At 40.7% G+C, this 22,540-nt stretch overlaps 2 protein-coding genes and 1 pseudogene across 2 annotated transcripts; 2 read left to right on the top strand and 1 right to left on the bottom strand.

Moving 5' to 3' along the window:
* The first annotated feature begins 436 nt into the window (after positions 1-436).
* LOC134799618 (DNA polymerase iota) lies at positions 437-2,582 on the top strand. The gene is made up of 2 exons (XM_063772057.1): positions 437-600; positions 691-2,582. The coding sequence occupies exons 1-2, from the start codon at positions 590-592 to the stop codon at positions 2,501-2,503; spliced, it is 1,824 nt and encodes a 607-aa protein (XP_063628127.1). The 5' UTR covers positions 437-589; the 3' UTR covers positions 2,504-2,582.
* A 141-nt stretch (positions 2,583-2,723) lies between these two features.
* LOC134799617 (conserved oligomeric Golgi complex subunit 2) lies at positions 2,724-8,183 on the bottom strand. The gene is made up of 6 exons (XM_063772056.1): positions 7,952-8,183; positions 7,636-7,863; positions 6,618-7,464; positions 6,114-6,319; positions 4,126-4,565; positions 2,724-3,017 (listed from the first exon to the last, which is right to left on the bottom strand). Exons 1-6 carry the CDS (start codon positions 8,027-8,029, stop codon positions 2,744-2,746), a joined length of 2,073 nt encoding a protein of 690 aa, XP_063628126.1. The 5' UTR covers positions 8,030-8,183; the 3' UTR covers positions 2,724-2,743.
* A 1,050-nt stretch (positions 8,184-9,233) lies between these two features.
* Positions 9,234-22,114, top strand: LOC134799661 (uncharacterized; annotated as a pseudogene).
* The last annotated feature ends 426 nt before the right edge of the window (positions 22,115-22,540 follow it).

The raw sequence follows: 22,540 nt of genomic DNA, 5'->3' as shown, positions 1-22,540 counted from the left end.
GGTGAGCTTAAACTGTAAAAAGCTGCGAACTAAATAATAAAACCTGGTTCCTTTATACAAATTCAGCTATAAAATTTTTTTATGTAATGCAACAACCACAAAATTAAACATTCGGCAGTTTATTTCATAGCCCACAATCGAATAATTTGTAATGTATTCTTTTCTTTTTGATATTGCACATCACTATTTATGTCATGTCATTACAGAGGTATTTTGAAGGTATGGTTAAATAAAAGCTTGTGTATAAATCATTCATCCAACTGAAGTATTTACGCATGATGCATTTGCTCCGACAATGAACTAATCGACCATACACATAAGGTATAAAGTTTAATAAAATATATGCTGGCTTTTATATAACTAAAATTGAATTTTAAAACTCCGATTAAAATACGGGGGAAATCGTAGAATTCACAAACGGTCCAAATGGTATTTTTTTACACTGACAACACTGCGTCTGTTGATGTGTCGTGACTGTCTCATTGGAAATATCAATATTTAGTATTTTATGAAAGAAAAACAATAATTTCGGAACAATTTTTGATATTTATATACTCCAAAATATACAGCATCTTTCAATGTAAAAGTCATGGACGACAGGTTAGTCATTGTCGAATGAACTACATTGCAACAGGTACTACTAAGTCGGGAACAATGCAAATTATGACTAAACTACTTGTTACTCCACAGAATCATGGATTGCAGCAGTTCCAGTTACACCGAGGGCGAGCACGAGCACCCGCGTACAATTATACACATCGACATCGACTGCTTTTACGCTCAAGTAGAGATGCTGCGCTGTCCGGAACTGCGGTCGGTGCCGCTCGGGGTGCAGCAGAAGAACTTCGTGATCACGAGCAACTACGAGGCGCGCCGCTGCGGGGTGCACAAGTGCATGCTCGTCAACGAGGCGCTCAAGGTGTGCCCCGACATCAAGCTGGTCAACGGAGAAGATCTCACGAATTACAGGGCAGCTTCTAACAAAATATTCGAACTGTTATCCAGTTGGAAATGTCCCGTCGAAAAATTGGGCATGGACGAAAACTTTATAGATGTCACAAAGTTAGTACAAGAGAAGTTAAAAAGTGCAGATGTGAACAATATTATTGTGCCTGGACATGTATACGAGGAGCCGATGACGGAGTGCGCTTGCGGGTGCCACATGAGACTGAAATTAGCATCACAAATAGCAAATGAAATGAGACAGAGGATATACAATGAATTAGGTTTCACAACTTGTGCTGGTATTGCACATAACAAACTGTTGGCAAAGCTAATCTGTCCCCTTCACAAGCCTAATGACCAGACGACCATGTTCCCAGAACATGCTGAGGGCTTTATGTCCTCACTGCCTAGTGTACGCTCCATTCCAAGCATTGGTTCAAAGACTTCAGAAGCACTTGTGACACAGAAAATTATTACAGTGGCGGACTTACAGGGAGTACCTTTAGACTTTCTAAAGAAGCATTTTAACAGTGACATGGCTGTCAGATTGAAGAGCCTAAGTATAGGGAATGACAATACTCCAGTGAAGCAGTCCGGAAAGCCCCAGAGCATAGGGTTGGAGGACAGTTTCAAGACTGTTAGTGTTAAGAGTGAGGTGGAAGAAAAATTTTCTGCTCTGCTCCAGAGACTCCTGGTGCTAGTTAGGGAGGATGGACGCATTCCTGTCTCGCTCCGAGTCACTCTGCGGAAAAAGGATGCCAAGAGACTTAGCAGTCACCGGGAATCCAGACAGTGTCAGATCTCACCATCCATCTTCACAATATCCAATGGCACATTATCCGTCACTCCAGCAGGGCAGCAGAAACTCTTAAGTATCATTATGAGATTATTTAACAAACTCATTGACTTGTCCAAACCATTCCATTTGACATTAGTAGGGCTGGCATTTACCAAGTTCCAGGAACGCATGACAGGAAGGAGTTCCATAGTCAACTACCTTATGAATGACATATCCGTCCAGTCTGTACTGAACTTGCAAAATGACTGTGACACCTCTGTCTCATCCATGGACTATTCCGCTCCCTCTCCAAGCAGCAGCACAACAACTGACTTGTCTGACGCGGAAGTGGAACCCTCGCCTAAGAAGCCCAAAAAAGTGAACTGGATTGCAAAAAAAAGATGTTTATCTAAAGGGGAGGTAGCATCACCAAGCAAGCTGAAAGTGGGAGAGTTACGACTGAACTCTAAAGAGTTAGAGAAAGTTTCAGAGCTCAGACTGAATTCTCGAGATAGATCTTTAACTCCTAGAGCGAGTCCAGCTAAAGACAATATGTCTGACAACTCAGACACTATGAAAGATGTTGCAGAAGGAGGCTGTGATAACTGTCCCAGCGATGTAGACAAGGAGGTGTTCAGCGCGCTGCCGTACGAGATGCAGCAGGAGCTAAAGGCCATGTGGAAGAACCCCTCGGGCTCCGGCGTGGCACGGAGTAGCCCCCGAACAATGAACAAAGCTAAACCGAACACAATCTTAACATATTTTGTTCCACACAAATAGTATTAGTAAGATTTTATCTTGTTAATAATTTTAAGTGATAAGTGAATGGTTTCTATTTTTTCAAATCATACAATTTTATTCTGATCAAATACATGTTTATGTTAAAAAAAATAGTTTTCTTCCTCACTTCCTTGAATTTAAAATGAAACAAAAGCATAAAGATAAATATGAAATTATCAAATAAATAAATAAATAAGGGTTATGAAATGAAAATCTACGATTAGCGTATAAATGTGCATATCATTTAATATCTATACTTTTTACAGCTTCCGTGACCATAGAGTTAAGTTCTTTATACTTGTGCATTGTGTTGACGTCCACCTGCATTGCCCTCGCTAGGGCACCGTAGGACACGACATCCACACTGAGTTGAAGGCGGATTTTCTCCCCATCAGTGGGCCCAGAACTATCGCTGCTCTGTTGAGCAGTCTTCTCGCGTATTTGCTTCAGTCTTCTAAGGGACTCTTCTGTTTTCTGAACAGATGTGAGGACATCTTCTACGTACTTGTAATATCTGAAAAAATGTATTGGTCACATTAATAATGAGTATTTAGGGACTACATGTATGGTATAAGTATTCGTAATTCCTTTCATTCATCATTCGTTCCATTCGACTATTTCTAAATTGCGACATCTATACATACATATACATACAGTGGCGTAGCTAGCATGGGTGGCACCCGGTGCGGAAACTGTGGGTGTCACCCCAAAATTCAATCAAAATTGTAAAATATATTTAAAAAGAGTAATTGTAATTTATGTTAAATAGCTCAGGATTTACTCCATCGCTTACATTTTACGAATTTTTATAGGTGGCACTACTGATGTTCACGGTCGGGTGTCACCCCTAAATGGGTGACACCCGGAGCGGACCGCCCCCGCCGCCCCCCCTAGCTACGCCACTGTATACATAACATACTACATAAATAAAAAGAAAATTAGTGTCATGCTCATGACAGAGTTATATGCTCTTATGGGATTCGAATCTGGGGCTAATCTTCTTACTACTAACGAATTGGCTTGTCAAAACTAGACAGTCTTTCAGTACCTAGTAAAATGAGTCACATGACGTCAATGCTTCCTTATTCTGAGTAATTCATTAACATAGTAATTCTAAGTAACATTTAACGTCTAGTCGAGGAAAACCTTCACAAATAAACAAATTTAGGTATTCCGTAGAAATTAACTTTTCAGCGAACGGCACTTACGCTATTATAACTAGATGTGGGCACACTTCGTGAAGGAAAATCCCTTTCAGTAACTTTCGAAACCAGAATTATTCATCTTTTTCGGAAACTGTCTGAGATTCTGCATTTATGACCGATTTATAAATTGTGGGGGCTACAGCAGATATGAGGATCTTCGAAAAAGGAGTGTACAGGTTTCTAAAGGGTCGATGGTGGCGGGGGCTGTGGGAAAGTTGTGGCATTTGGCGGGCCGTACATTTGTTTTGTTTGTCAGCGACTTTGTATAAAACGTAATAAAGTGCACCCTAATAATTGTATGTACACTAAGTTTATCACGAAAAATAAAATAAATGAAAAAAAATGATAATAAAAATGCCAAGATCCTTTTTAAGGAATGACACAGTAACAATGTACCTATAAGACTGGAATACTTACGACTCCGTCATAACATTGAAAAGCGCCTCGAATATTTCCTGCATAAACGCGTTATCTAATCGCTTCCTGCCGTTCTCATTGAACTGGTGGACCTCTCTGCTTACCACATCTATATACGTGCAAGGTTTCGTAGGCACGCTCCTATTCGTTTTCCTATACAGACGTGGTATATCGCTAACTTGCTTCAACTGAATGTTGAAATAATCGAACATTTCGTTGACTATCGATTCTTTTATCTTGTGTCTCGTGCCTTGGAGGGTCTCCTCTGTGGTTTTCAAGCTCTGCCGAAGTAGGTCTTTGTTCTGGCAAGGTACTTTTGGTTCGACGGACTGCAGGAACTGGGGGAGCCTTTGAAGGAGCGTTTGCGTGTCCACGTAGATGCTAATACTGTTGTCTATTAGGGTCCTATTTACACTTGTAGGTTCTAATTTTGCAGTTTTCTGTAACAAAAATGTCAAATTAAATTTTTGCACTGCAACAACAAGAGTAGGCTGTTGCTTTCAAAGCCAAATGAATGAAGAACGTGTAAAGAAGTGGAACATATTCGACATTCGTTTTGAGCATATTATTTTTGTTTCTGTATTTTATAAGTATGTAACTATAATGTAGACTCTACAAAATCCCTATACCCCTTGTTAAAACAGCTTTTGCTATGAGATTCTCGGCTTATTTCCGCCTTTTATTTCCGATCCTCGGGTTCTAAAGTTTTTAAAATGATATTATCTTTTTTTTTTAACTACAAAATGTCCCGCAGTTCGGTGTGCCTCTTGGCATAGGCCTCCTCCAACCTTATCCACTGCAGTTAGTCTTCTGCAACTCTGGACCAGTAGGGCCCCAAGGTTAAGCGGATTTCATCTACCCATCTTGTTTTTGGATGTCTTTGTTTTCTGCTTCCGTCTCTTCTTCCGCATTTATATAATAAATGAGTAAAAATGGGTTATTTCCACTAGTTACCACCAAGTTGTTACCAGTGAGAACTACTGGGATTTTTTTCCCCACATTTTACCACTGGTAAAAGGTGGGTTTTTTCCCAGTAGTTAAAGCCTAACAACAGTTTATTTGACCCTCGCCATTTTGCGGATTTTCAATGGTACTAATTTCTTTTACTGGCAACAAGTACTCTTTGACAACGAACGTTGGATGTCATCGAATGTCACCGATATAAACAAACGGAAAATATCTACGAATATATTCAAATATAAACGGTTTTATTACAAAAATGACAAAAAAAATTACCAAAGATGCGAAATAAATTGTAGTGAATGCAATCAAATACTTACAGCTTAAAAAGGACGAAGAATTACATAGCATTCCAATAAACAATGTTTTAAAGTTGGTTGTTGACATGACCGGTATTGACATTTTATAGTGCGGTTTTATTGAACTGGTTAGTTGTTTGGTTTAAACTTTAATATTTCATTTAAGGTTTATGTAGATCGACGATAAAAATCCTATAATCGAATTGGAGACTGAACGTTTTATAATCGAGGTTGGTGGTCCTGAAAGCGACACAACATCTGATGAAAATGAGACTTCGTCAGAGTTAGAAAACGAAGAATATTTAAATATTGAATATTTAGAATCAGATTTTGACGAATAGGTAAATTGAAAGAACCGAATTCTCTGTAAGCAATGTTTTGACATTATACGAGTATCAACATGAAGCCAATGTCCACTACCCCGACTATACATGACGTACGCACATTATTGCCATACGTAAGCTGTTTGCAGCGACACTATCTCAGGGTTAAATAAACTGTTGTCAGGCTTTACCACCAAAATATTGTTAGAGTTAGAGTTCATACTAGATATCGAAAAAATAGGGAGTTTGATTTTTTGATCAAACAATGTTCTTCAAATTATATTATTATATATTAATGGGTAGTCTAGGGACGTAGACAAGGGTCTAAACAATGACCGTTATTATTTCATTTTTATTGCATAGTTACATATTGGATAAAAAGAGAGTTAAATGAAACATGTCTGACCTGGGTACAGATGGTACAGCACCAAGTGGAATATCGAGCCAGCAGCTGCAGCGAGAGCTTCCAGAACTTGTGGGCTAGGGCCTCGATGTAGACCCCGTCCGACCAGCACTGCTGCAGGGCGATCCAGCAGCTGGAGGACTCTTTTAGCACCAGACCATCTTGGTCTTGTTTTGTTGGGGTACTTTGTAGAGTTGCTTCAAAACCACCTGATAATGAAAGGTTCATTTAATGACTATTCAAAGAAGCTTGTCTAATATAAGTAACAAACATTATCATTTTTTTTTCTTATTTTTTTATTAAAAAAAACCTTATCATCTCCCTAGTTTTGTACCAGATTTTTACAAGGAATTGCTAGGGGTTCTGTCAGCAACCTAATTTTAAGAATCAGCACAGGTAAGCATTCTGACCTTCTAACTCATAGGGGAAACTAGGTCTTATTGGGATTAGTAGTAATATCTGTGAAAATATATATCCATCACTCAAACACACTTAAAAGAAAGTTACCTGCAATCTCTTGAAACCTTATCTGAAAGTACACAGGCAAGTTCCATCTCTTCTGAAAGCTCTTATACTCCGCTGTCTCATGCAGCAGCCTAACCATATCCACGTCTCCGCAGTACTTCTCCAGCTTCCTCACAAACTGAACACTCTCATTATACCTCCTGTAGAATATCTTAGGGTTGCCAGGCGCAAATATGGAAGCCAAATTAACTTCCAGCCGACTCTCTACCTCGCACCAAAAACAATTGACTAAGAATCTATACTGCTTAATGAGGAAAGACATCTTGGAATGTTCCATTACAGAGTGGATAAGCTTAAGTTTTGTATCTAGTAAAGCTAGAATTCTTTCGTAAACTCCTTGGAGACCGTCTTTGCTTCGTTGTAGCGCTGGCTCACTTATAATGTCCTGCAGTAAAGGAGCTATTGCCTGCTTTCTTACAAGCATTTCTGTTTCGGTAACTCTATCTAAAGATGCCAGTGTTAATAATGCTTTAAGCATGTTGTTTTCATCACTATCATTCCAGAATTGGAATAAAAGATCATTTAAATGCTGTATGAGCTTTCCTCCAATATTGTTAAATTGTGTTTTCTGATCTGATTTGATTAAATTGTCACATTTGGAGATGGTAAACTTCAATTGGTTGTACTGCATAGCTGCCCGGTCAGCTAATGCTATCTGTTCATGTGTTTTCTTATTGGAAATATCTTGTAATATATTTTCCAAGGTGGTCAAACTGTTGATAGTTTGACTGTAGTATCTTAAGAGCTGCTTTTTCTTCTGTAGACCATGTCTTTGGTTGAGCCACATTGATAGCTCTTTCATGGCATCATCTAGGCATTGTTTCACACCCTGAAAAATAATAAAATAAAATTTAGATTTATCGAAGAATGTCAATGTTTAACAGGCTCAAAAATATAGCTCTATGTTAATTTAACTAATTCAGTACATATACAATACTGCTAAGTACTAATTTATCGTCATGGCATGCTCAATTCAATTAAGATAAGGCAATATCCCTACCAAAACTTCCCCATTGAGTTGCGTCAGCGGCGTCTGAATTTTCGTGATGGCTTTGTCGAAACCGATGAGCGTCGCCGACAAATTGACGAAATTAGCGTAGTCCTTGTTAATTAACTCTATCATCGCCAGCCTTAGCACTTTTAAATAAGCGCCCAAATCATCTCGCATAGTCTCCAGAGAAGACACATTCTGGTGGTCCGCGAGGAAGTTATCCACGGAAAAATTTGTCTGAAACAATCCCAAACAAATTCCAGACACAATCATAACACTATTATCATTCTAGTGGAATTTATTACTGATTAAAAAGGAAGTGTACCTTGACGAAATCGTTTCGATCGAAGCACAACCCCCCCGGCGCCGGGGGCAGGGTAAACCCCGCAGTGTCGTTCTCCATATTATTAATTTGCTGGCATTATGTTTAAAAAGGCACTACCATTGAGAGGAATCATTGGAAAATGTTTTAATTATCTATTTAGATCGCTTTCTTCGGCGATCATTTTGACACCACTGAGTCACTGACGTAAGTCTGACACATCACACGTCAATTGACAGAGGTGTTCGAGACAGCTTTTTCACCGTCGGCAGTAGTTTCTTGATAAAATTTCTTAAAACAAAGTCACCCGCCACGTCTGTCTGTTTGTATGTTCGCGATAAACTCAAAAACTACTGAACGGATTTTCATGTGGTTTTGACGTATCAATAGAGTGATTCTTGAGGAAAGTTTAGGTGTATAATTTGTTAACCCGTGCGAAGCCGGGGTGGGTCGCTAGTCACTACACCTTATAATAAAACAAAGTCCGCCGCCGCGTCTGTCTGTGTGTTTGTATCCGACGTGTCGGAAGCCGGTGTTGCTCGAAGGTTTGTATTTTCGCGATAAAGTCAAAAACTACTGAACGGATTTTCATGCGATTTCACCTATTCTTGCGGTAGGTTTAGGTGTATAATTTGTTAACCCGTAGTTTTCTAACAATATTACGATGGATTTGTTTTTTGAAATCGTACTATTACTTTCATGCAAATAACAACTGTTTTTAATTTAATGAAAAATAATTTATATTGATTCATTGTTACACATACAGACAAAATTAACTGCAACCATGAATCTAGGATATAACTGGATCTGGCATGAAAGGTGGGGCGAAATGACCGAACGACCGAATGACCGAAAGCGCTATTATTGTTTGTCCTTGTCACAGTCTCACAAATTTTTTGTTTCCCACCGTAAATTTAGTATGGATCATAATCCATACCACCATACACCATACACCATAGTGGGCAACAAATAAATTCGACCAATCATAGTGTCGCATTGCGTATGTTTTGTTTTGTTCCTCACGGAGGCACGCGCATACCACTTCTATAGGATCCTTCCTTCTATGACTGCAACACACTGCGAAATTAATTAACTAAACAACCTATTTAATAGCCTAATTATTATTAACTATAATTTCCGTAAGTACTCGTAGTTAATGAAAACAAACCATAATCGACTCTCATTAAAGAATGTATCATTACACCATTATGTTTGGTACACTTATCGGTAATTTTCCAATTTTAAAACCTTACCAGTTGTAAAATATCATGGCATTTTGAAATTAGCCTCAGACATTTACAGTCTTTTCAATAATGGTTAAAAGTAAAATAAATATCGCAGATCTGTATTTGAGCAGGGCCAAATTTGTAATGTCCTTTTTAGGGGTCTGGATGCCCCCACCAAACGAGTCTATTATGCATAAATGCTATAGGTTTTTCATGCTGTCCTTGCAATATAGTTTCCTTTTATTCCAAGTGATATATATATGTCAAGTACTTGGGGACTTTGAGGAAGTCTCTCAATCGTCTTTCATGCTCCTCACTCATGCTAGTCTGTGTTTCAAGATCACCGTGTTTCACGTTAATATAGAATCGTTCAGGGAACTCCTGGCTCAGATGAACTCTGAAATGTTTATGCCTCAAACTGAGGGGCACGATAAGTAAGTCGACTTCGTATTAAACAGATTAACTAAACTACTTCTTATTAGTTACCGTTACCATCATCACCATTAGTTACCTACTCAAGTTGGCAGACAGTAGAAACGTGCTTAATATACTGATAGCAGTATATTAAATTTTGCAGGACTATATCGTGATTTTAAAGCTGAAAGATGTTTTAGAGACTACCCACGCTTAAATATACCAACCTGTTCCTGTACAGATCACTACTGCCTGATGTCAAATGTGAATTATGATCGACAATATGATAACTTTAATAGGCAAAGTCACAGTAGGTATATTAACTGTAACGATTGCTCTTCAGGATCTTGAAGCTGCAGGCTTCGAGGATCAAGAGACTGCTGTTAGGATTTATGGTCAGCTCTCAGACTACCATTAGCCTGTTCGCTCTTAGTTCGCTGTTCGATGATGCCAATAGAAATTTTCCGTTTAAAATGTGGTAAGTATAGTTATAGACATTTTTACTTGAAAGCCAAAAGAGTCCCCGAAAATCGTAAAAAATCCGATTGCCCCCCACGCTTAGGATCTTTTTTTAATATTTTGTTTTACTTAGGGGACCATATTGGGCGGTCGGGAGGCTCGCACACTCCCTTGTTAAATCAGGACGATTAACAAGGGGGTGCCTAAGCCACCCGACTGCCCAATGGTCCCCTACCTCCCATACTCCATGTAGTGTGTGATCATTTCGGATACTTAATTGATGATTTTCCTTCACACTTCCTCCTCACTGAATTCTAAAATCAGTCTGGTTTCTAAAAACAGGATGCCGGTCAGTCCAGAACCCTCGCCGCAGTACGAGCTCGGCTTTTTGTTCCAATTCGTGACCCTCTCCATGAGCGCGTTCATGTACTTCGGTGTGGACAGTGTTTGTCTGTCCATGGTCATCTTTGGGTGCGCGGAGATTGACATCATTAAAGAGAAGATTATGAACGTAAGCTAATTATCTATGCTACAGGAATGAACATCCTGAAATATTCAACCGCGCACAAATTTTGACTGTAAGCCGTGCAGATGCAGAATTTTTAGACGAGAAAATTAATTTCCTTGAATCTTTAGTTTTTAATCTGGAACCTTGTCTAATTTCATAAATGTTAAAATAAAATTGAGTAGGTACTTAAGTAAAGGCCCCAAGGGTCTAGAATAATGAAAACATTTTCCAGGTTAAGCCAATAGCGGAAAGACGCGTTAATCGGTCCGTTACCGCCAAGAACATTTTGGACGAGCACTACAAAGTTCTGATTGAGTGTGTGGCGCATCATCAAGCCATAGTCAAGTAAGCAGTTCCGTTAGAAGCAAAATTAGGCGTGGACGGTGGTAGAAAAGCCGACCGCAAAATTTCGAAGCGACTTGATACCGCGATTAAATGCACAATAGTTTCCCATATACACTCGAGAGCAAAAAAATCGACTCAATTCGCATTTATTAGTTTTTTTCGTGTTTTTCGAAAACGGTCAATGTTTTAGTAAAAGTGAGATAGCAATATTATTGTTTATTTATTAAGCTATCAAAAACATTAATAACCCATAAAATCGGTTAGGTAATTTTCAGGTAATTGTTATTTTTACAGAAAATGAGATTTTACCTGCTTTGATTACGCACGAGTTGAGCCTCTTTGAGAGCCATAAAAACCGATTTAACCGGTTATTTCTTATCAGTCGCTTATCAGAAGTTGACCTGTGCATCTCACGTAATTATTCACTGGAATCACCTGGATAAAATGCACACCACAGAAACTGAAGTCAGCCAAGTCATCGTTTTGCTGAATCAAAGCCTTAAGCAGCGTAAAGTTGCTGAACAGCTGAATTTAAGTCAGTCTACTGCCTCCAGAGTCTCTACCAAAAGTTCACATGGACTGGAAGGCTTGCTCAGAAACCTGGATCTGGCCGTCCCAGGTGCACATCGAAGAGAGATGACCACTTCATTGTTGCGGCCAGTCTGCGTGATCGACACCGTACCGGCGTTGACATCCAGCAGCAGCTGATGCAGGACCGAGAGCAACCAGTGAGCTCTTGGACAGTTCGGCGAAGACTTAAGGAAGCGAACCTTACCCCAAAAAGGCCTGCCACAGGGCCCAAACTGACCGGGAGGCACTCGGTTTTCCCCTCCATTGATACTTATCCCCGCCCAAATCATGACGGAACCTCCACCGTAGGCGACTGCCTCGGAGATGCAGTATGGCGCATACCGTTCTCCAGGTTTTCGGTACACCTGTCCTCTTCTATTACTGCCATGGAAACACACCCTGCACTCATCACTGAAGAGTACGCGGCTCCATTGCCCGTACGTTCAATTTTCATAAGTCGAAACGAAATCCACGCAAGCGTCCCGGTGCCTCCCTGTCAGTTTCGGCGCTGTAGCAGGCCTTTTTGGGGTAAAGTTGGCTTCCTTAAGTCGTCGCCGAACTGTCCAAGAGCTCACTGGTTCCTCTCGGTCCTGCATCAGCTGCTGCTGGATGTCAACGCCAGTACGGTGTCGATCACGTAGACCGGCCGCAACAATGAAGTGGTCCTCTCTCCTCGATGTGCATCTGGGACGGCCAGATCCAGGTTTCTTCCAGTCCATGTGAACTTTTGGTAGACTCTGGAGACAGCAGACTGACTTAAATTCAGCTGGTCAGCAACTTCACGCTGCTTAAGGCCTTGATTCAGCAAGACGATGACTTGGCTGGCTTCAGTTTCTGTGGTGTCCATTTTATCCAGGTGATTCCAATGAATAATTGCGTGAGATATGCACAGGTCAACTTTTGATAAGCGACTGATAAGAAATAGCCGGTTAAATCGGTTTTTATCAAAGGGGCTCAACTCGTGCGTAATCAAAGCAGGTAAAATCTCATTTTCTACAAAAATAACAACTTCCTGAAAATTACCTAACCGATTTTATGGGTTATTAATGTTTTTGATAGCTTAATACATGAACAATAATATTGCAATCACACTTTTACTAAAATATTTACCGTTTTCGAAAAACACGACAAATACTAAAAAATGCGACTTGAGTCGATTTTTTTGCTCCCGAGTGTAAGTGATGCTAAGTACGAATTTGATAGTCTGCCACGGCGGAACTTGCCGAAAGTACAAAAAAGAAGGCCACTTCCGGTGTGAAAAAGGGGGGCATTTAACCCATTTGATACCGAAATAATAGTTATGGCAGTAGTTAAAAAATTTACTGGTAGACGCAGAAAAGCGAAATATGTCAGTATTTTTTTTGCAATAAGTGCTTGGCAGACGCTCTACCCCTGCAGGGGCCCCTATATTAACCCATCTGATACCACCATAAAACCAATTCCAGTCGGTAGGTATGCACCCTCATTGCAGGAATATATAAGTCTGCCAAGGCTTTTCCTGCCGAAACACCTTGACAGACGAGATTATGTAAGCAAGTTGGCAAGATCACAATCGGTTACCCTAAATTAACCCATCTGATACCACCATGAAACCAATTCCAGTCGGTTGGTATGAACCCTAAGCTCATTTCAGGTATATATTTTAAGCCACTGTATTCCCGCCCTCTCACTTTTGTCCTTGGTAAAAAACGACACCGAGTTTGTTTTCAGTTACTTCGATTATCTTTGTTGCTGTCGACGTGTTATTTAGCTATACAAGGTGTTCGTTTTTCAGGTTCATCAAGCAGGTGGAAGACACGTACCATTCGTACTTGCTTTTTCAACTCAGCGGCGGCGTCGGGTTGATCTGCATGTCAGCTTTACGCCTACTAGTGGTATGCTCTATGCTCATCTCGCTTTGTCTCATCATCATCTTCTTCGCGTTATCCCGGCATTTTGACACGGCTCATGGGAGCTTCTTGGCAACTAATCCCAAGAATTGACGTAGGCACTAGTTTCTACGAAAGCGACAGCCATCTGACCTTCCAACCCAGGGGGGAAAGTAGGCTTTATTAGGATTAGTCCGGTTTCCTCATCACGACGCTTTCCTTCACCGAAAAACGACTGGTAAATTATCAAACGATTGTAAAATATCATTTCGTACATAAGTCCCGAACAAGCCGGTTTCCGAAAAGGCTATAGTACCATAGACCATATCCATACGCTGCGGCAAGTTATACAGAAGACCGAAGAGTATAACTTGCCATTATGCTTAGCGTTTGTGGACTATGAGAAAGCCTTCGATTCGGTGGAAACATGAGCGGTGCTTGAGTCTCTTCAGCGATGCCATATTGACTATCGGTACATCAAAGTGTTGAAGTGTTTGTATAGTAACGCCACCATGTCGGTCCGAGTACAGGAGCAGAGCACGAGGGCGATTCCATTGCGAAGAGGCGTAAGGCAGGGAGACGTTATCTCTCCAAAACTGTTTACTGCCGTAATGGAAGACGCCTTCAAGCTCCTGGAATGGGAAGGACTTGGCATCAACATCAACGGCGAATACATCACTCACCTTCGGTTTGCCGACGATATCGTAGTCATGGCAAAGTCGATGGAGGAACTCAGCATGATGCTCGATGACCTCAACCGAGTTTCACAACGGGTGGGCTTGAAAATGAACATGGACAAGACGAAACTTATGTCAAATGCCAATGTTGTGCCCATCCCAGTCTCTGTTGGGAACTCGGTACTCGAAGTTGTTGACTCGTACATCTACCTAGGACAAGTAGTCCAATTAGGTAGGTCCAACTTCGAGAAAAAGGTCAACCGCCGAATCCAACTCGGTTGGGCAGCGTTCGGGAAACTACGTAATGTCTTTTCGTCCGACATACCTCAGTGCCTCAAGACGAAAGTCTTTAATCAATGTGTGTTACCAGTGATGACTTACGGCTCCGAAACGTGGTCTTTCACTATCGGCCTCATCTCAAAACTAAGTCGCTCAACGAGCTATGGAGAGGGCTATGCTCGGAGTTTCTCTACGTGATCGAATCAGAAATGAGGAGATCCGTAGACGAACTAAAGTCACCGACATAGCCCACCGGATTAGCAAGCTGAAGTGGCAATGGGCAGGCCATATTGCACGCAGAGAAGATGGCCGATGGGGTCGAAAAGTGCTCGAGTGGAGACCACGGACTAGCAAGCGCAGCGTAGGACGTCCACCCACAAGATGGACAGACGATCTTGTTAAGGTCGCCGGAAGACGCTGGATGCGGGTCGCTTCCAACCGGCACGTATGGAGGTCCAAGGGGGAGAGGCCTATGTTCAGCAGTGGACGTCTTATGGCTGAGATGATGATGATGATGGTGACATAAGTTACGAAAAACTCATTGGTACGAGCCAGCGGTTTGAAATCGCGACCTCCGGATTGTAAGTCGCACGCTCTTACTGCTAGACCACCAGCGCGCAGTCGCTTTGTCTATTTCTAATAACAAGCAAAAAGTTTGAAATCGTAACTCGACTGCGAGTTTTTTTTAAAAAGCTATTAGAGCCTCTTTAAATTAATGGGATTTCATTTGTATGTACAGGTGGACTGGAAGAGTGTCGAGTTCGTGTCAGTGGTGATGTACCTGCTGGCGATGATCAGCCAGCTCTTCGTCTGTTGCTGGACCGGCCACGAGCTCACCGCTACTGTACGTGTACCTACCTACACCTGATTCACCCAATCTACGGATTATTAGGAGGAGGATTAACCATGTCGATCCACATTTGGTTACATTGAGTTTGAGTTAGAATGAAATGGCAAAAGTACTCGTAGATCATCCGGTTCGAAGGACCAATACCAGAAACATTATAATTTCACGGCTACGGCTGTTTCCGTTGCTGTCAATGATTTTATTTGTAGGTACCTAATGATCGAATGCGTTCACTGTTCAAACATATTTTTCATGATATGATTCTGCACAACACCCATAACATACTCATTCTCTTACACCAAAAAGTTAGTATGGTATGACAGGTAGGTAAATACAATAAGGTAAGTGCATATTGTAAACATACGCCAATATACCTAAGATAAATACGTACATTTACGCTGTACCTGCAATTGAGGAGAGTATTTTCAAAAGGTCTTATTTCTCTATGAACACCATACAAAAATAAGTGCTTTTGAAAAGACATTCCTCAATGAGGGTTTCCGCGATCGAGATTTTCACTAGATGGCAGCACCGTGACGAGAGGTCTTTTTGACAGCTGCTGTCAAAATCCACCAATAAAAAAAACATGGTTAAACATGAAGTGTTATGAACCCCCTGGGAGGTGCAGAAGCGGATGTTGAAGCTCGCATCAATAAAGCCCGCGCCGCATATGCGCAGTTGAAACCCGTATGGACTTCCACAGTCATCACTCGCCGCACCAAGCTAAGGGTTTTCAACTCGAACGTAAAGTCGGTCCTCCTATATGGATGCGAGACATGGCCCGTCAAGCAAGACATAACCAGTAGACTCCAGGTGTTTGTAAACAAGTGTTTGCGGCGAATCGTAGGGGTCTACTGGCCACGGACCATCTCCAATGTTAAACTATGGGAACTGACTGGCCAAAACCCTTTAGCTAAGGAGATACTTCTGCGGAAATGGCGCTGGATAGGACATGTTTTACGAAGGCCAAACAATCACCTATCCAAGCAAGGGCTGACCTGGAAAATTCCCGGAAAAAGAGGACAAGGTCGCCCACGTACCACCTGGAGGCGCGCAGTGGAAAAAGAGGCGGCATCAGTTGGCCTCGGCTGGGCGGAGCTGGAAGAGGCCGCGCTGGACCGCGAAGAATGGAAATCCCTTCTGAGAGCCCTATGTCCCTGATGAGGGATAACAGGATATCATCAAACATGATTGGTGGATTATGACAGCTAGACCTCTCGCCACGGTGCTGTCATCTAGTGAAAAAACTCGATCGCGGAAACCCTCCTTCGAAACACTTAATATATTGTTATGGACAGAGTTCGGAGCTCCACACGGTGGTGTACGAATGCTGCTGGTACGAGCAGGACGTCCGCTTCAAGCGCACGCTGCTGTTCACGATGATGCGCCTGGGCCGGCCGCTGGAGCTCCGCGCCGGCCGCTACGTCACGCTGTCCAGGCAGACCTTCGTTGCGGTATCTATACTACTTGATGCTTATGCTTTCCTGGTACAAAGGTAAACTTAAATATTAAGGACAATGGATGACTGACCAGGGTAATTTTCTGGCTGGTTACCTCTTTCAAGTAGGTACCAGAATAATGGTTCGTTTATTTAATTTATTTATTTTGTTCCAGATTCTACGCATGTCCTATTCGTATTTTGCTGTATTAAAGCAAGCTAGCAGTAGAAACTAAGTTGTAGAATTTGAAAATTAGACTAGATTTCAAACTCAAGCTATTCGTACCTACATTAACATTAAATTAACTGCTTCTTAAATACATAAATTATTTAGTGGCCTGATTAAGATGAATAGGTAATAACCTTCTTCTTCTTCAACCTAGCGGTTTTCCGGCCTAGCGCCAGGGTCCGCTTTCCTGCTCAGTCTTCTCCACTTTGCCCGGTCTTCGGCATCCTCAGGTGTGAAATTGTTCTCTACCATGTCCGCTATAACCTATTAATTTATATTATTTTTTTTAAATCAAACTCGTAAATTGTTAATAGCATAGCAATTTATTCGTGATTTGTACGCTACGCTGCTATTAGAAGTATTAGAAATTGTGGTTATAATTATCAATCTTTGTCAATTTAATTGCAATTAGCGGGGTAGCTAATTCGCACCTTGGAGTTGTAAACAAATCGAATTACAGTTGGAAGTTTAGAACCAAGTTATAAAGTTTGTTCCGTATACAGTATGTTGTGCGCCGAGCTAATATGTATATCTATTTAAAATGAGAGATGTTACAATTACAAGCAACTTGGTATAATAATGTAAATTGGTCTCTTTAATAAATATACCTGACCTACTTTACATCTGCTTAGTATCATACTAAAATTGTATATTTAACCATTAACAATAATAACATATAAAATCATAGAGGAATTTAGTTTTATATTTATTTAGACAGAAAAATATAAAACCTGGACATGATGCTGCCCGAACTTAATCTTTGCCAAATAAATTGGGCGTGTAAACTGGCTGTAGATACTGCATGTAGGAGACCAATTTAACCTGGCTCCATAACCTGTAATGGCGCTTATGGAAATATCAACTAAGGAGCAATGAGATCTAAATCTGAGTCATTTGGGCTATCAGCAATAAATGACTTGATAAAACACCCTATAGTTCTTCAAACCGTATAAAACTGCCGCAAAACCAATCATCCCAAGCTCACACCACTCAACATGGCGGTGAGCACGGTAAACAATGTAACTCTCTTTCTAAACCGTCCTCGAAATATCCTCTTATATCTCGGAATATGGCTCAAACCTGCCAACTACGTCTCCTTGTACGTCGCCTATGCCATTATAGTTATGTTCACCCAATATTCCTTTGTCTTCTTCGAGTTTATATACATAGCTTTAGCTTGGGGAGACATGGACGCGGTCACAGAAGCTTCGTTTCTGCTATTCACACAGGCGTCCGTGTGCTATAAAGTTACAAGGTTTATGATAAATAAGAATAACTTGGTATTTCTCTTGAGCTTCATGGAAGAGGAGGTGTTTCGGGCGCAAAACGAGAGACATGTAAGGTGAGATGTTTTCCACTCATTCTTCACATTTGTAGAATATATTTCACTCTCAACTTCACGGGCTTAACTTCATTGTTCTTCAGTATTTTACTAAAGCATTTGTGACTAAACCTAGAAAATAAAAAATCCTTTTTGTCGTAATTAGAGCGACTTGTCTTATGCGTAATATGCGTTGCGTTTTTGTAATTCTTTCTGATGTGCAAACGGTGCAACAACTTTTGAGCAGCGGCGTGGCCGAAACGGTCCTTAATCCCGATTTTGATTGACAGATGTCTCCTGAATCAATCTATCATGATAAAGCGCCTGTGCCTGTTTTTCCTCGGAAGTGCGCTGACTACTTGCACATTGTGGGGACTCATGCCCATTGTCGACAGCACTGGTGGAGAGCGTATCTTTCCCTTTTTGATCTGGTACGTCAAAACGAGTTTTTATCCGATTTTATTTTGTATAGGACGATCAGCCATAGCTGTTACTGCTGTTAGTGCCGATCGAATCTACTATATGCAAAACCATATAGTAGATTGCATGAGAAAAATCTCATGCACATGCAGTTCGATGTTCATATAGACGCAACCAAAATGGGACTTGGAGCCATAATGTTACAAGATGCTGATCGGTCTTGTGCTAACTACGTATTACTCAAATTAACTCAGTCAAGTTTATTTAATTCAAATACCGCATGAGCTGGGCAAATTCGCTAGATAGTGTTGAGCTTTCTGTATTTAGAGACCCTAAGCACTTTTTATACCCGGCTTGGTTTTTCACGAAATTAATTATGAGAGATTCCATTTCATTTATAAAATTGGTGATGATTGTAGTGTATTTTGCAGGATGCCAGTAGGTCCCGAGAAGTCTCCCCAGTATGAGTTGGGCTACTTTTACCAGATGGTAGCCATCTACATCAGCGCATTCCTATTCATCGCAGTTGATAGCGTCGCTCTATCCATGATCATGTTTGGATGTGCGCAGCTGGAGATTATCATGGATAAAGTAGAACAGGTAAGTGTAGGTTATAAATTGGTGGTATTAAATTATGTTTTTTTAATGAAATAGTCAAGACTGGGATAAGTGGAAAGGGAGGAGGGAGGCTTTTGCCCAGTAGTGGGACACTCTAGGCTCATATACATAAATAAATAAAAATGAAATAGTCAGCTAACGAGAAGACAACTCACTTAACGGGATGGGTCATTGTCGTCCATTGAAGTAATCTTGTCATAACGAATAGGAAACCCATCTTGTGTGACGTGTGACCAGCGGGCGCAGCATGGTTTCATTTTTATCGCATGTCACTATGCCCGTCACTTTCGCAATTAAATACTAGTTAGAACGTGACAGGCATGGTGATAAGCGATAAAAATGCGACCGTGCTACCGCCGCAGAGCTATATCTTAGTAAGCTATTTCCTCTAATTAAAGGGTGGTTTAGTAAAGCGCTAGCTTATAAACACAGCAGAAACTCCAGAAGGTTTACTTATTTTTTTGAACTGATGTAAAAGATTGATTTCAATTTTTTGAAGTTCCTCTGGTATCAAAGGTAGGTATTCCATCTGTCCAATATCTTGGTTCAATGTGCATTGCGTCTCACTCTCACTAAGCAAAACGTGAGAATCGTGAGATGCAAATACACATTGAACAAACAAATTGGACAGGTGGAATACTACCCTAATACACCATATTTTAGACTTGTGACTTTATTGTAAAGTAAGAAGGTATATTTTGCAGATAAAACGAGTGCCAATGTCCGGCAAGCTCAAGAGGCAAGATCGAGAGCAGCTCATCCAAGAGAATCAAGTTTTGTTCGTGGAATGTCTCAAGCACCATCAAGCGGTGATACGGTCAGCATAATGTTTTCCGATTAACGTCTTTTCTGGTCATTAGTCATGTAATGACGGGTAATTTCAGTTGAAACAATTTACGACATTAGGTAAAGTTTATTTAAACCGAAATTGACCACTTTCCTCAAAAGTGATTGTAGCTAAGTACTTGTCATATAATCTATTGGTTTGTTTCTGGGTGATTTGCAAGAAATCATCTTCTTGGGCTTATTTTCCTTGCCTCTTCAGTAATTAACAAGTCATTGTAAGATCTATTTCAGGTTCATAGAGTCGGTAGAGGACACCTACCACGCCAACATATTCTTCCAGCTGAGTGGGAGCGTTGCCATCATCTGCATCATTGGACTTCGGATAACAGCCGTCTGGTCATATTTATTCATTTTTTTGCTTAAGTGTCTCAGATGTGCTTTATGAAAAAAGCTTTCAACAAAAATTCTCTGCACCATGAAGTTAGAATACGATGATTAAGATGATAATTGTATCTTAGTGTTTATGTTCCGCAGACAACGCCAGGCAGCGTGCAGTTCATCTCGATGCTGAACTACATGGTGACGATGCTGTCGCAGCTTTTTCTTTATTGCTGGTGCGGGAACGAGCTTACAATACGAGTAATATCTTTATTCAAGTTAATCTTATGTTAAAGCAACAGGGTTACATAATCATCACAACTATCATAAGTCAGGAAGGTGGTTAAAATGAGTCCTTGGTGAAATTACAGCGCATTAACTCGATGAGCTTTCTCTGCGACGGCCTGATATTTATGTCATGACAACGCTATCTAATGTTTGTCGCATTAACTACTTGGTTAGTTGGTTCACGTATCTTCTCCTTATGCAGCTAGCATGACCAGCTGCGAAGTTACAAGAGATAACACATCCTTTCCGTTCCCCATCATCACTTTAGCACAGTTACTGTGCTGGCTGTAGTAAAGGTTAAACTGCCAAGCTTTTTCTAATTACTACAGTACTACTTTTCGACGCCATGTCAAACACAAAAGCTGTCACACGTACGCCACGTCACCGAAGTGTCACAACTGAAATTGAACTTTATGCATATGCACGTAGGTCTATGTTGCTCTGTGGTCTGTGACCGATTAATCCGTCTTTGGTGTTGGACCTGCGGTGGGGATATATCGGTCATTGGTGTCCAACAGGTTAAGCTATCTTGCATGGATGAGATGTGCTAGAGGCCTTGGGCCGGCCTGCATCTCTTCTCTTGTCTTTCTTATTTAATTTTAAAGCCCCGAATAATTTCGGCATGTTACAAAAGGCGTCTAAACCCAATTAATTTGACTCGTACCAGTAATATTTATTTCCTGACTTCTGTAACACAGGTCTTTACCTAGCTCAGAAGTCAGGGACTTTAACACCTACCTGTAACTTGTTTTTGTCAATAAAAAATATTTTTTTTTCCAGAGCGAGCTTCTCCGGGAAGTGATGTATTTGTGCCCGTGGCACGAGCAGTCCAACAGCTTCCGAAGGTTGCTGTGGGTGGCCATGGAGCGGATGAAACGGCCTATCATCTTCAAAGCTGGACACTATATACCGCTTTCCCGGCCAACTTTTGTTGCGGTAGTACACTTTTTACGTGATATAAAATACAGGGGACACTCCATAGTAAAACTCTTAACAATAAGACTTCTATTGCCTTGTTTCTTTCTGATTTGTTAAGAGTGGCCAATTACTATAGCAGTGATTCTAAAGGTTTTGGTTTTTCAAACCTTTGCCAATTTTTCCTAGGTTTTAAGTCATACTCAGAAACTATGGAGACCAGCTCCGATATCACAAAAAAAATGGTTTTCCCAGAACATCAACATCTGATCAGCCAAATTATGTGAAACAGGCAATTATTTTCGCAATTTGGGAGTTAGTCCCATAGTATGATGACCTGTATATTCTCCTCGAAAAATCGGCTAAAATCGGTTAAAAAACCACCCCAAAGAAATACTCGAATACCAGGCAAAAATCGTATACGAAACCACTCAACTTTTATATCGATGATTGCATCTTTTCAGATTCTACGGTCGTCATATTCATACTTCGCCGTCCTCAACCAAACCCAGAACAAGGAGAAATAGTAATTAATACAACCATCCACAAATTAGTTGTTTATTTATAAACCGCGTATCACATATGCGTAGTACAGTTACGACATTTTAGGCAAAAGTGTGCTTAGTTTATGAAAATTATTAAAAATACACTTTTTTTGTAATACTCAACGACACTTAACTTATAATAATTTAGTCCAATAGATAAATTCGTGCGCTTAAATTAAAAACTTCAACAACAGCGACAGCGAAGTGAAACAATTACAACCACGGTTTAGAATTTGATTTGCGATTCGTGATGGTGAGAAGAACGCTTACATGTACAAACAACAACACTCTTTACTGTCCATACCTGGACCTGACCTGACCTGGACCTTATGCCTTTTGTAATAAGATCCACCGATGGACAGTTAACAGTGAGGACGATGGTATAAGGTCTTCGTTCAATCCAATATCTGTGTTGGCCTTTAAAAACTAATCGCGTATCGACAGTGACTTGGACGCTTGGA

The sequence above is a fragment of the Cydia splendana genome, chromosome 18 (genome assembly GCF_910591565.1).
Source record: "Cydia splendana chromosome 18, ilCydSple1.2, whole genome shotgun sequence".
In the NCBI taxonomy this organism is placed as follows: Eukaryota; Metazoa; Arthropoda; class Insecta; order Lepidoptera; family Tortricidae; genus Cydia; species Cydia splendana.
Note: the sequence above shows the minus strand (reverse complement) of the source record. Positions and strands in the feature narration are given on the sequence as shown.